Source organism: Amblyraja radiata, chromosome 7 (assembly GCF_010909765.2).
Source record: "Amblyraja radiata isolate CabotCenter1 chromosome 7, sAmbRad1.1.pri, whole genome shotgun sequence".
In the NCBI taxonomy this organism is placed as follows: domain Eukaryota; kingdom Metazoa; phylum Chordata; class Chondrichthyes; order Rajiformes; family Rajidae; genus Amblyraja; species Amblyraja radiata.
In genome coordinates, this window is record NC_045962.1 from 3,998,851 (window position 1) to 4,014,810 (window position 15,960).

The 15,960-nt window shown below is 43.1% G+C and overlaps 1 protein-coding gene across 1 annotated transcript in view; it reads right to left on the reverse strand.

The window, feature by feature from the left end:
• Positions 1-15,960, reverse strand: part of dgkg (diacylglycerol kinase gamma) — a 580,221-nt gene that overhangs the window by 489,499 nt on the left and 74,762 nt on the right. Inside the window, exon 2 of the mRNA XM_033023568.1 lies at positions 9,827-10,204. Coding sequence (XP_032879459.1) covers positions 9,827-9,893 — 67 coding nt within the window. The 5' untranslated portion in view covers positions 9,894-10,204. The remainder of the gene's footprint in view (positions 1-9,826; positions 10,205-15,960) is intronic.

Genomic DNA, 15,960 nt, shown 5'->3' on the forward strand with positions numbered 1-15,960 from the left:
GACTATCCCGACGCCGGAGCACCACCACCCGGCGAGAACGGCCAGGAACATCGGGCCTCCGTAGAGGCAACTGTGGAGGCCTCAATAGGCCCGACTATGGGTGAACTGGGGTTGGGGACTGGACTTTGTGCCTTCCCTCATGGTGGGAGCCATTGTGGCAGTTTTGGCAGTTTTGACTGTCCGGAGTCACCTTCCAGAGGAAAGTGATTCAACGAGTTTGTGGCCAGGGTGAGAGGGGTCAGAGATGATCATGCCCGCTTGCTTCCTGGACCTTGCAGTGTACAGTTCATCAATGGAGGGAAGGTTGCAGCCAATAATCTTCTCTGCTGATCGGACGATTCGCTGCAGCCTCCAGAATAGGAGTAAAGAGGTTCTTCTGCAGTTGTATAGGGCTCTGGTAGGACCACATCTGGAGTATTGTGTACAGTTTTGGTCTCCTAATTTGAGGAAGGACATCTTTGTGATTGAGGCAGTGCAGCGTAGGTTCACGAGATTGATCCCTGGGATGGCGGGACTGTCATATCAGGAAAGATTGAAAAGACTAGGCTTGTATTCACTGGAGTTTAGAAGGATGAGTAGGGATCTTAAAGAAACTTATAAAAGGACTGGACAAGCTAGATGCTGGAAAAATGTTCCCAATATTGGGCGAGTCCCGAACCAGGGGCCACAGTCTTAGAATAAAGGGGAGGCCATTTAAGACTAAGGTGAGAAAAAACTTTTTCACCCAGAGAGTTGTGAATTTGTGGATTTCCCTACCACAGAGGGCAGTGGAGGCCAATTCATTGGATGAATTTAAGAGAGAGTTAGATGGAGCTCTGGGGTCTAGTGGAATCAAGGGATATGGGGAGAAGGCAGGCACGGGTTATTGATTGGGGACGATCAGCCATGATCACAATAAATGTTGGTGCTGGCTCGAAGGGCCGAATGGCCTCCTTCTGCACCTATTTTCTATGTTTCTATGTTTCTATGAAAATTCAGTGCCCTCCATAATGTTTGGGACAAAGATCCATCATTTATTTATTTGCCTCAGTACTCCACTATTTGAGATTTGTAAAAGAAAAAAAATTACATGTGGTTAAAGTGCACATTTTCAGAATTTATTAAAGGGTATTTTTATACATTTTGGTTTCAGCAGTAGAAATTACAGCAGTGTTTATTCATAGTCCCCCCCTTTTCAGGACACCATAATGTTTGGGACACAACAATGTCATGTAAATGAAAGTAGTCATGTTTAGTATTTTGGTGCATATTCTTTGCATGCAATGACTGTTTGAAGTCTGCGATTCATGGACATCACCAGTTGCTGGGTGTCTTCTCTGGTGATGCTCTGTCAGGCCTGTATTGCAGCCATCTTTAGCTTATGCTTGTTTTGGGGGCTAGTCCCCTTCAGTTTTCTCTTCAGCATATAAAAGACATGCTCAATTGGGTTCAGATCAGGTGATTGTCTTGGCTACTCAAGAATTGACCATTTTTTAGCTTTGAGAAACTCCTTTGTTGCTTTAGCAGTATGTTTGGGATCATTGTCTTGCTGTAGAAAGAACCGCTGGCCAATGAGTTTTGAGGCATTTGTTTGAACTTGAGCAGATAGGATGTGTCTATACACTTCAGAATTTATTATGCTACTACCATCAGCAGTTGTATCATCAATGAAGATAAGTGAGCCAGTACCTTCAGCAGCCACACATGCCCAGGCCATAACACCCCCACCACCGTGTTTCACAGTTGAGGTGGTATGCTTTGGATCTTGGGCAGTTCCTTCTCTCCTCCACACTTTGCTCTTGCCATCACTCTGATATAAGTTAATCTTCGTCTCATTTGTCCACAAGACCTTTTTCCAGAACTGTGGTTGCTCTTTTAAGTACTTCTTGGCAAACTGTAAACTGGCCATCCTTTTTTTGTGGCTAACCAGTGGTTTGCATCTTGCAATGTAGCCTCTGCATTTCCGTTTATGAAGTCTTCTGTGGACAGTGGTCATTGACAAATCCACACCTGACTTCTAAAGAGTGTTTCTGATCTGTCGGACAGATGTTTGGGGATTTTGTTTATTATAGAGAGAATTCTTCTGTCATCAGCTGTGGAGGTCTTCCTTGACCTGCCAGTCCCTTTGTGATTAGTAAGCTCACCAGTGCTCTCTTTCTTCTTAATGATGTTCCAAACAGTTGCTTTTGGTAAGCCTAAGGTTTTTCTCTAGCAGTTTTATTCTTGTTTCTCAGTCTCATAATGGCTTCTTTGACTTTCATTGGCACAACTTTGGTTTTGTTCTTTTTAAACCGAAGGATATGCAATGGAATTTCATTGCACAGTATTGTGCAATGACAATAAACATACTTTATTCTATTCATGTTGATAAACAGCAATAAACGTTCCCAAAGGTGATGGAAAGACTGGAGGAAAGACTAGGTGCTGAGAGCTCTATTGTACCTGCATTAAGGAGGCAATTAAACATACCTGAGCAATTACAAACGCCTGTGAAGCCATGTGTCCCAAATATTATGGTGCCCTGAAATGGGGGGGACTATGTATAAACACAGCTGTAATATCTACATGGTGAAACCAAAATGTATAAAAATGGCCTTTGTCAAAATCTGACAATGTGCACTTTAACCACAGGTGATTTTTTTTCTATTACAAATCTCAAATTGTGGGGTACAGAGGCAAATAAATAAATGATGGGTCTTTGTCCCTAACATTATGTAGGTATGTTATAGTACTTACCTTCAGCGGCGCTGCAATTCTGCCACTGGCCGTGTGTGCGATTTTGGCGCGTTTGAGGGGGGTGGGGGGGGCGGGGTTAAAACACGGTTTTCTGGTCCTGGTCCTGGGTTATATTTTGTTGGAGTGCAAGCGTTTGCTAAAGAATCATTCCGACATCCGTTCTGTGTGTTTTTTTTTAAATTTGCCCGACAAGTTAGTTGCTGGAGTGATTTTAAAATCAGCTTCGGAAGCCGTCAACGCCGATAATGGGGCCGGATTTTATGTAGGGGACAGGTAAAAGAAAGTAGTTCATTTTTATGTATAAAAGTGTTTCTTAAGATGCATTTAATTCACATTTTAAGTTGCGAAACGGTGATTTTCTTCCCCGAACGAACCGGCAGATTTTTGCTGCAGATATGGGGGTCTAAAATCACCGCAACGGCAACATTCCATTTGATCGCATTCCAGAAAATACCACTCGCAAGCTGATTTAAATGGCCATTAATTTACAGGTATTAAACATTAAATTCCTTCCATTTGGCCTATAAACCCATGACAATGAGATTTAAAAATTATGTTATATTGTGAATTCTTGTGTGAATGTTATTTGGACACTTAGGCTATTTAAAAATGTTAATCTATTCTTAAGAAATGGATAGATGTTTAGATCTAGTAATTGAATTTTGTAATTAGCTACAATTAGGTAACTAACTAATTATGTGTTTTAATTTCAAGTCATCAAAATAAGATTGTTTCATATTTGTTTCAGAATGCTTCAATCTATAATAAATGGAAATTTCTTTCAGTTCTCTTAATTTTTAAGAAAGTTTTGGGCTTTTGACTGTCCTCGATCACAGCTTTTGTGTTAAGTCAATGAAAAAGCAATAGGGAACAAGATGCTAATTTCCGAGTATGAAAATGGCCATAACCTTTTTAATACTGAAGATATGAAAGTGAATTAGGTGTAAAATTAAACTTCTTTTTATGCTGATGGGGATGAGTCAGAGTACAGAAGAGAGATCGAGCAACTGTCCATATGGTGCCAGCGCAATAACCTGGCCCTCAACACCAGCAAAACCAAGGAACTGATTGTGGACTTTGGAAGGAGTAGGAGGGGGACCCACAGCCCCATTTATATCAATGGGTCGATGGTTGAAAGGGTCAAGAGCTTCAAATTCCTGGGCGTGCACATCTCTGAAGATCTTTCCTGGTCCGAGAACACTAATGCAATCATCAAAAAAGCACATCAGCGCCTCTACTTTCTGAGAAGATTACGGAGAGTCGGATTGTCAAGGAAGACTCTCTCTAACTTCTACAGGTGCACAGTCGAGAGCATGCTGACCGGTTGCATCGTGGCTTGGTTCGGCAATTTGAGCGCCCTGGAGAGGAAAAGACTACAAAAAGTAGTAAACACTGCCCAGTCCATCATCGGCTCTGACCTTCCTTCCATCGAGGGGATTTATCGCAGTCGCTGCCTCAAAAAGGCTGGCAGTATCATCAAAGACCCACACCATCCTGGCCACACACTCATCTCCCTGCTACCTTCAGGTAGAAGGTACAGGAGCCTGAAGACTGCAACAACCAGGTTCAGGAACAGTTACTTCCCCTCAGCCATCAGGCTATTAAACCTGGCTCGGACAAAACTCTGATTATTACCAACCACTTTCTGTTATTTGCACTATCAGTTTATTTATTCATGTGTGTATATATTTATATCATGGTATATGGACACATTTATCTGTTTTGTAGTAAATGCCTACTATTTTCTGTGTGCTTAAGCAAAGCAAGAATTTCATTGTCCTATACAGGGACACATGACAATAAACTCACTTGGACACTTGGCTTTATCTGATGGGATAAATTACAGACTTGATTTTTTTTTATCTCAAAATTTTGTAACATTGCTACATTATGGAGGGCACGGTACATTTCAGCATCCTTGATTAATAGAATCAATGAAAGCACCACACATTAAAAGATTATCCAAGCTTAATTTCCTTGCCCTTTACTCTGCTTCTTGATCAAACTTGATGAAATAGCCTTGAAAATGTTCAGGGTGATAGGAGGAAAGCATCATGAAGGAATGCATTGTGAAAGGTTCTATATAAAAGCATCTCTTTGTAAACTCTGTGAACTAACTCTGAACAGCTCTATGCATCTTTTACATAAATATTGCAGAAAGAAGCAGCCAAGACCCAGATCAGACAAGGATTTGATGAATTTGAATGAACTGAGGTTAAATTGTTGAAAAATTCTAAAAGCCTTGATACATTATTTGAAACCAAGAAGAGGGGCCTCGACCCGAAATGTCACCCATTCCTTCTGTCCAGAGATGCTGCCTGTCCCGCTGAGTTAATCTGGCATTTTGTGTCTATCAAATTAAAATATCTGAAATTAGCAATCAACCCGATAGAAACGATGTTGACCACAATACTGTCAAATATTTTACTTTGAGACAGGCAAAGTTTAAAGGAGATTGTGCAGGGCAAGGTTTTATTCTGCACTGAGCGTGATGGATGCCAGACGCTCCCGTCGCCACGAGTCTCGGGCAGATGGGGCTCGTCAGCCTGGGAAGGCAGTCCATCCAGGAGATGGAAAACTCTGATTTACAACCTCCACTGCCTTGTGGCCATATCCAGTCATGGAAAAGGCTCCAGGAGTAAACCTCAAGAAAATCCGGAGTCGGAGCCCCTAAGGCAGTTTGTCGTTGTCTACAACCTCGCTCTGGCAGCTCCTGCGACGGCGCTGGTGCCAAACTGTAACGGCCCTGCTGTTCCTTTGGATCGATCAGCGACGTGGAGAGGGGGGACGTGCTGCATGGGCAACAGCTTGTCCTCCATATGACATCGCCCAGGCTTGCATCCGACCAGGATGCATCACCCATGGTCAGTCATGACCGAGAGGGGTCTACTTCACGACTTCACTACTTCACGGTGGGTGCTATAAACGCCTGTAGGGGCAATGGTGGAGGCAGATAGAGTTTAAGTGGCTTTTAGAAAGGCACATGGATGGCAGGAAATGGAAGGCTATGCATCATGTACACACAGGCAGATGAGATTAGTTGATCCCGACAGCATGTTTGGCCCAGACATTGTGGGCCGATGGGGCTGTTCCTGTGCTGTACTTTTGTAGGTTCCGTGTCTCACCATCAGAAGTTGAGTCTCATAGTAAGTACAAAAACGCACAAGCAGTTATCTTCCCAACCAAAAAATGATATAGCACTTGACTAGACATGGAATCAATCTGTGTCACTCAGAAAAACACGTTCTTGAAACTTGCAGTAACCACACACTCTTCCTCCCACCAGTGATGAACAATACAGCCAACAAAATAATAAATGTCTGAGTCACATTGTCTAGTGTTTGAACTCCAGAAGTTCCCTCTATCTGCAGAGAGATTTGTCAATATGAAATTAGGGGGAAAAAAATAATTCAAACTTCAGCAGTTCTAAAACCGGCAATGTAAAACAACAAAATGGCAATAATGTGAACAAGAACAACTTAAATCCAGAAGTGTCTTTTTACAATACTGGAGAGTTTTTGACAAACTAGATTAGTATTCACTTTTTTACACCAATACACTGTTCTTAATAAATATCTACCCATCATGTGAAACTTTATAAATAGCAGATATAAGTTAGACAACTTCAAGACCAAAAGTCAAAAACTATTTTCTTAAGACAAATTTTATAGTTGTCCCACCATTTTGGACACCAAAGTGTGACGTTAAAAACTCTGCCGCATTTAGTTATGAATATTTAATCATTAATAAACTTCATATGGCCCTTCATACATTTACGTTTTGATAATGTCTAGGGAAATATCTTCATCTATACCAGGAGAAAAATACAGTAACATAAAGGTAACATCTCCATCATGGACTGTTCACTCTGCTGCCTTCAGACAAAAGGTATCGCAGTATAAGGAGCACAACAGCCAGGTTTTGCAACAGCTTCTTCCCCCGAGCCATCAGACTCTTGAATTACATATAATGTGCCACCACTATTATCTATTTTATCTTTTTAACTCTTTTATCCTTTTGTTATTTTATGTTGTACGGTGAGCCAGATGCAGCGAAATTTCGTTCAGACTTGCATTTGTTAGTGTATTTTTGAATGACAATAAAGTCTTTGATTGATTGATTCTTTGACTGAACACAGTACAGATTCCGTAACGATCGTTGTGCTTGGTGTTCATTGTCACAACGACCGTTATCGGGGTCAGTACGTCCGTAAGTTAAATCACGGAGGCTCCAAACCTCTAATGCTTTTCAAACACCCAACGAGTGTTCAAATATCCAATGGCAGTAGCGATCTTTGGGCGAGTTAATTATTTTTTCTTATTTCCCAATTTAATATATCAAAAACATCGTGATGTCAAAAACGCAACGGCTGTTTACGATATATTTCCCGACTTTTTAAAATTAAAACATTTTTTTTAACATGAAAACTAAGAAACTGAGCCAAACTTCAATTTGGCAACACACTGTCTCTTGTTTACCTGTCGTACGGACCAAGTCGCTAACTTCATTCCTTCATGTCAACCGCTGGTAGCTCCCGAACGACCGTTACGGAGCCATTTTACTTACAAAAAAAATCAGCCCAAATCAAATGATCTGACAAATCATCGGCCATCGATGTCGCTCAGATCCATAAGGTAATGTACCAATTAGATTGCATCGGTGAAAATGCTTGGTTTTTGCTGGGAAACCAAAACAAATGTTTTTTTTAGTGTCCACCGCAATGAACGTTTGTGTAACGCATGTTGCAGTTTCCACTCAGATGGATGCAGTATTCTACTACATGATCAGGTGAATGAATTGGAAACGGTGTTTGCAATTTTATTGTTCCATGTGGTATTCATAAACATAGAAAGGAATAAGAAATATGTGTACTTACTGTGCCAACCAGGTCACTGGTGGGCACCATGCAATATTTGTATATTCTGATGCCATTTTCAGAAACTTGCCATCAATATGCTATCTTTCCTTATATTTATTGTTGATACTATGTTAGTCATGAACCCAATAAAGTGCTTGTCAACTTTTTTGAAGGAATTTGAAATTTGAGCCCATATGTCACATTTTTGTGTGCAATATTGTAAAAAGACACACAGGCATAATTCACAGAATTATACGGTATGATTCATGTAACCTTAGTTCAATGGCCCAAGTGCTACTTTGAAAGCATTAAAGGAATGATAGTTTTAATAGAAGCTATTGAAGGAATATTTTCAAATATCTGTCTTGGCTGGGATTTGTTTGATTCAGATCAATAGTTTTATTAAATATTGCAGCCCACTATTGATATAGCCCATAATTTTATATAAGTGATTCAATTTCAGTTATGGATATTGCTTTGTTCAATGACAAAGAGTGTATTATGAGAAATTTGAAAAGTTAAAGCACACCAGTACAAGCCAAAGAGCTTGCTATTTCGTGGTAAATTCACAGATACAGTCTGCCCTTGTTATTAGTGCCTCAAACGGTTCTCTATTATAACAGACGGAGCATTGCCACAGTAATCATACACCCCTGTCTCTTTGAGAACATCGGCTATTAATCACATCGATGCTGGCCATTGAAATGTACAAGCAATTGCCTCAATCGACACATGTGCAATGATGAAGGACGCAAAGTGCTGGAGTAACTCAGCGGGGCAGGCAGCATCTCTGGAGACCCTTTTTCAGACCCGACCCGAAACGTCATCCATTCCTTCTCTCCAGAGATGCTGCCTGTCCCGCTGAGTTATTCGAAAATGTTATGTCTATTTTAAACTAGCATCTGCAGTTCCTTCTTACACAAGCCAGTCCCCGGTCCACACTACCTCCACAGCAGTTCCACACCAGCCCTACAGGCCTTCACCACCAGGCCGGGCTGCCAATACCAGCCTGCACCACCACCAGCCCAGACCGACTGTCGTAATCTCTGGCAAACCCACACAGCTTCCTTGGCCACATGCCCGCCACTGCCAAACTTTACCTGCAATCCAGCCTGCAGGCCGCGACCATTGACCTCACCGACCTTCGCCACTCCACCGGCCGCCAGCAGGCCGTGGGCGTCAACTCACCTGGATTCCAGTCCAACTCTAGATCGAGAGTCTGAAGAAGCGTTTCGACCTGAAACGTCACCTATTCATGTTCTCCAGAGATGCGTCTGCCCTGCTGAGTTACTCCAGCATTTTAGAAACATCGAAACATAGAAAATAGGTGCATAAGGAGGCCATTCGGCCCTTCGAGCCAGCGCCGCCATTCATTGTGATCATGGCTGAACCTCTCCTATCAATAACCCGTGCCTTCCTTCTCCCCGTATCCTTTGACTCCACTAGCCCCGAGAGCTCTATCTAACTGCCTTTTAAATCCATCCAGTGACTTGGCCTCCACTGCCCTCTGTGGCAGGGAATTCCATAAATTCACAACTCTCTGGGTGACATTTTTTTTCTCACCTCAATCTTACATGGCCTCCCCTTTATTCTAAGACTGTGGCCCCTGGTTCTGGACTCGCCCAACATTGGGAACATTTTTCCTGCATCTAGCTTGTCCAGTCCTTTTATAATTTTATATGCCTCTCTAAGATCCCCCCTCATCCTTCTAAACTCCAGTGAATACAAGCCTAGTCTTTTCAATCTTTCCTCATATGACAGTCTCGCCATCCCAGGGATCAATCTTGTGAACCTACGCTGCACTGCCTCAATCACAAGGATGTCCTTCCACAGATTAGGAGACCAAAACTGTACACAATACTCCAGATGTGGTCTCACCAGAGCCGTACACAACTGCAGAAGAACCTCTTTAATCCTATACTGAAATCCTCTTGTTATGAAGGCCAGCATTCCATTAGCTTTCTTCACTGCCTTTTGTGTCCTTTTGTGTATTAACCAGCATCTGCAGTTCTTTGTTTCGACAACTTGTGTAATGATACTCTATTACTCAGTGATCCTTTACTCGCTTATAGCTGATATCGGCAATAGTGGACACCATTCCCCCCCCCCCCCTCCCCCACCCCCATGCTCCATTATTACAAGGGTTTACTGTATTTGTATTTCAGCATGTTTGATGTTTCTGCAGTTTTTTCTATAGATACACAACATCTTACAGTATCGTTCTGGTGGTATTTCAATCAAGGTCATACTTACATTCTGTATGCTGTTGCAGCTGAGCAAACTCCGCTGGACTTAGGATAACCCATGTTCCATCACACATTTTCTAAAAATCCACTTCGACCAAATTCTTAGTCATGAAGAGTCTGCAAATCCCAAATAAAGGTTCTTCTAGAAAAATATGGTCCCAGAAGGCATATCCTCTTTACCAGCTCTCTGAAGGACTTGCGATGCTTTCACTTTATCTGTTGCAGTTGCATTTGATAGCAAAGATGATCAATCGCAATTCTCTTCCCAAAGAAGCCTCTTGTTAAACCATATTTAGTTTCTCTTCCGAACTGCTCCATCAATAACATTTGTTGAGCCAAATCTATTCATATTTCTGATGGGCGAGTCGCACAACTTTACTCAAATCTACAAATAAAAAAGTAGAAAAATTATGAATTCACAAGAAAATCCAAAAAACAACTGGAATAATTTCATGACTTTCTCGGTGTAACAACTAAGCATTAGGACAATATATAATCAGTTGCAGTTGACTTCCCCCCCTCCCCCCATCGATAGAACCGAAGGCTGCACCAAAATTAGAAAGTGTGAATTAAAAAAAATCACAATCTATGAAAAAATTCCGAATTCAAAATTCCTTTAATATAGTGAATAATGCGGAATACTGAACCTTTTCACAGACTCCTGTCAATGATTTGAAAAAAAATTGGAAATACATGGGAAAATATATGCAAAGATTATATAGCGTGGCATTAAAATTAAATATTGCGGCATTCAAATAAAATATTGCAGAACTTGCAGCACTGAAATAGACCTGTCTTGCTCTTACACTTCCATATCTCTGTCTCCGTTTCCCCCGACTCTCAGTCAGAAAAAGGGTCTCGACCAGAAACGTCACCCATTCCTTCTCTCCAGAGATGCTGTCTGTCCCGCTGAGTTACTCCAGCATTTTGTGTCTATCTGTCTTCCTTAAAGGCTGAGGCCAATTCACCTCCATCATATAACATGTCACCCAATTCACAAATTCTGATATTTTCCCCGATGATCTATTATCTAAATATAACAATATAACCATATAACAATTACAGCATGGAAACAGGCCATCTCGGCCCTTCTAGTCCGTGCCGAACACTTATTCTCCCCTAGTTCCATATACCTGCGCTCAGACCATAACCCTGCATTCCTTTCCCGTCCATATAACTATCCAATTTATTTTTAAATGATAAAATCGAACCTGCCTCCACCACCTTCACTGGAAGCTCATTCCACACAGCCACCACTCTCTGAGTAAAGAAGTTCCCCCTCATGTTACCCCTAAACTTCTGTCCTTTAATTCTCAAGTCATGTCCTCTTGTTTGAAACTTCCCTACTCTCAGTGGGAAATGCTTATCCATGTCTACTCTGTCTATCCCTCTCATCATTTTAAAGACCTCTATCAAGTCCCCCCTTAACCTTCTGCGCTCCAAAGAATAAAGACCCAACTTGTTCAACCTTTCTCTGTAACTTAGTTGCTGAAACCCAGGAAACATTCTGGTAAATCTCCTCTGTACTCTCTCTATTTTGTTGACATCCTTCCTATAATTAGGCGACCAAAATTGTACACCATACTCCAGAATTGGCCTCACCAATGCCTTGTACAATTTTAACATTACATCCCAACTTCTATACTCAATGCTCTGATTTATAAAGGCCAGCACACCAAAAGCTTTCTTTACCACCCTATCTACATGAGATTCCACCTTCAGGGAACACAGTCCACTCTTCCAAATGGCCTAAATCTCTCTGTAGACTTTGAAAAATGGTCTTTGACTCTATCCATCCCAACCAGTCCATGCTGTAAAGTGTGGGAACACAAGCCCATGACACTGCACCAGAGAGAAAAATAAAAATGTGAAATGTGAAATCTGTGTAGGAGAAATATATAAGGAGACAGCTACTATTCCATGCAATTTTGCACAGTGGAAATCAGTTCAATGGGGTTGCTCAGTGAAGCAATAGAAATCTTGTCTTCTTCTTCTCAATCTTCATCTCAAATAACTATTGGACCAAAGTCAGACTAGAAGCAGTGAGGAAAGAGCAATTAAAGATGATGAAAAACACATGGTTAGTCATCCATTCAAGAATGAAGAGGCCCATAAGGCCATTTCAGAGGGTTATTCAGACACTGCAAAATGCCTGGCTGTTGAGGCATTGTTGCCATCTGACATGTTCGGCTTCCCTTGAACACTTTGGTGAATCAAATGTTTTCAATGACAAACTGATAGCTTCCCGAAAAGTTAAACGATACTAAGATTTAAATCCAGATCTTTTAATAAATGAAACTAAACTACACAGCCATTGTGGTGGGATTTGAACTTGTTCTAGGCGTATCGCCTGGACTTCGAAACCAGCTGCCTGACCATCAAGATAATGAAGTGTGGTCAAATGACAAAGGATAGATTGTGGACTTAAGGGTTTGGGAAAATGGCACAGAAGAGGAGTTGAAGCCATCATATATCAGTGACCATCGTATTGAAAGCAGGCAGGTTTGTGGGGCCTGGTGGACTACCCTTGCTCCATTCATGTTTAGTTTAGTTTAGTTTAGTGATACAGCACGGAAACAGGCCCTTCTCCCCACTGAGTCCACACCGACCAGTGATCCCGCACACTAACACTATCCAACACACACCCGGGTTCGATCCTGACTACGGGTGTTGTCTGTAAGGAGTTTGTATGTTCTCCCTGTGATCGCGAGGATTTTCTCTGAGTGCTCTGGTCTCCTACACTCCAAAGACAGGCAGGTTTCTAGGTTAATTGGCTTCAGCAAAATTGCAAAATATTTGTGTATTGTTTAGTTTAGAGAAACTGGCCCTTCGGACCACCGGGTCCACGCCGACCAGCGATCCCCGTACATTAGCGCCATCCTACACACATGGGACAATTTTTACATTTATACCAAGCTAATTAACCTACAAAACTGTACATATTTGGTGTGTGGGAGGAAACCGAAGATCTCAGAGAAAACCCACGCGGGTCACGGGGAGAACATACAAACTCCATACAGACAGCACAAGTAGTCGGGATCGAACCCGGGTCTCTGGCGCTGTCTACCGCTGCGCCACCGTATTTGTGACAGCAGGATGGAAGAATGACCAGGTTGCTCCAAAGAGTGAGCAGAGCGGCCAAGCTGGCCATCCACAAGTCATAGCGCAAGGTGGAAGAGGGCTCTGCCCGAGCCGGCTGCCTGCCCCCATTCCGGGGTAACGTCCGCGCCCGGGTGCTACTAGAAAGGGGCTACGCGCTGTCCATGGGCACCCTGGGGGGTTTCCAGGAACACTGGACACCGCGGAGGGTTGAATGTGTCCTGGACAAGGATGGTTTAGTAGTTTGCTCAGTATATTATGGGGGTGGGATCTGTTTTGTTTAATTGTGTTGTAAATACTATTTTAATATTTGAATAAATATTTTTGATTTAAAAAAAAGAGTGAGCAGAGCAGAAAAGTACAAAATGGTTGGATTACACTGGGGATAATTATTGGGCCAAAACAAAACATGTAGGATGAATGGGTTGAACAAGGTGGTACTTTATTGAAGGCAATGAATTAGAGGCCAAGCATAGGAAATGGAAGGAGACAGTGATCGCAGCTAATAACAGCTGAAGGAAAACCCTGGACATTTCAAATGTGAACAAAGGGGAGACCACCGCGGGGGGGGTGGGGGGACGAAGAAGGGATGCGTAGTTTTTGTAACTTTGTTGCTGCCGTTGTGGTGACTGTTTTGCGTACTTTATGTGCAAAATCAAAGAACTTCACTGCACCAAGTTATGACAAATGACAAGAGAGTGTCATCATCACCAATTCAGAATTAAACCGATGCAGTTACCCATCAAATAACCCAATTTCTGCCTCTTTACTCAGACCGGGACATACAGGTCAGTAAGAGACCATGGAATTCTTATGGGGCTGTTCCCACTTAGGCAATTTTTCCGGCAACTGCCGGCAACTGTCAGAGTGGAACACACACACACACACACATCGCTTCCTTCACGAGCCCATTATGCAGGCGGGGGGCAGGGCAAGCAGGGGGAGCGCTGTCTGAGTGAAATTCACACAGTGCAAAGCCAATATGATACAGATACACACCGCGATGAACAGGAAGGTTGGCGCTGTAATTAAGACGGTGAAAGCACAGTGTACGGGAAGTCCTTTAAAAGGGGGGGTGGGAGGCAGGTGAAGGAGTGGAGACAACTTTTAAGAAGCCAGAGATGCACGGCTGTGAAGCTCGGCGGACATTTAACATTACCGGTCGGTTATCCTTGGTTCTGAAAACTACTGCTTACGTTTTTTTCCCCCCAATGAGCCAATGAAATTCACCGGTCAGCACCGGCTACAACCTACGAGAACCTTCGACCTCCTGGCAACCCACTAGGACCTCCTTGCGACTCACCTACGGCACGAGAATTCTCGCTTCTCTCTGTGGCGGCTACATTCTATTCACCACTAATTTTTCAACATGTTGAAAACTTCGCGGCGACCGTAATGAGGCCGCGACTAGTTCCCAGAATGCGGGAACTCCTCACGACCATGAAGGCAACTCCCCGACAACCACCCACGATCATGTGGCGACCATGTGGTGACCGCATAATCTCCTGCAGTCGCCTAAAAAGTCACCTAAGTGGGACAGGCCCATTAGTAACCAAAAGATACATCAGAACACAAAGCGAACGGGTCAGATTGGACGGAGGAAGACGGATTATATACAGTCAGCTCACTTCCTCAGGCTGCCCAAAAGAAAATCAATTAAAACAGTGTTTCATTGTTATGCAGTTTCCCTTAACATTGATGCATAACACTGTAACATACGATTTAAGCAGAACATTCAAAAGTATAATCTAATCAAGTTTCTCGTATATTATACTGTTTACAGTGCACTATGTTTACACCTTCTGTTGTGCTGCTGCAAGTGAGAATGTCATTGGTCCATCTGGGACACATGACAATAAAACACTCTTGACTCATGGATTCACATTGCAAAGGAACAACAGGAATGAGAATTCTTTTAAGAAGAGATTTTAGCTTCTTGCTCTTCAGTTGCTGATCATCAAAGACTGCGTTCTGCAGTTCAAAAACTCATTTCCTATACTTTAAGATGAACAAGCCTGAAGATTAGTTTATAGCTACAGGGCGAAAACCAGCCCTTCGACCCACCGAGTCCCCGCCGAACAGCGAATGCAGCACTGGAGACCCGGGTTGATCCAGACTACGGGTGTGGTCTCTACGGAGTTTGTACATTCTCCCCATGACCTGCGTGGGTTTTCTCCGAGATCTTCAGGTTCCTCTCACGTTTAAAAGTGTACAGGTTTGTAGGTTAATTGGCTTGGTATAAATGTAACAATTGTCCCCAGTGTGTGTAGGATGGCGCTAATGTACGGGGATCGCTGGTCGGCGTGGACCCGGTGGTCCGAAGGGCCAGTTTCTCTAAACTAAACAATACACAAATATTTTGCAATTTTGCTGAAGCCAATTAACCTAGAAACCTGCCTGTCTTTGGAGTGTAGGAGACCAGAGCACTCAGAGAAAATCCTCGCGATCACAGGGAGAACATACAAACTCCTTACAGACAACACCCGTAGTCAGGATCGAACCCGGGTCTCTGGCGCTGCAAGGCCACAACTTTACCACAGCGTCACCCTTACACTTTCTGAAGTTGAGGTCCCGACCTGAAACATCACCCATCCCTTCTCTCCAGAGATGCTGCCTGGGCTGCTGGGTTATTCCAGCATTTTGTGTCTACCTATAGTGTAAACCAGCATCTGCAGTTCCTTCCTACACATACTTTCCATGATTTGTGATCTATCCCTGGAGGTCTGGAGTATCTCGCGCCAGGTCCATCCTTGTTCTCCCCTCTGCCCCCCCCCCCCCCCCCCCCCCTCCCCCCATGGCGGTCCCCACACGCCGGGTCCTCCTTTGTTCTCCTTGCCCTTTCAGCCAGGGAATCATGGGAATGTTGGCCAAGCTATCTGTAGGCAAGTGGTGGATCTGAATCCACAAACTAGCTGCTCCAGGCATTCAGTCGGACTCACCAGGTAGTGACAATAGACTGAGCGTAGGTGCTACTGTCTGCATGACGGACTGAATATTCAACATGAGTACAGGGAAATAAACTGTAGTGGGAAATACTGTAGA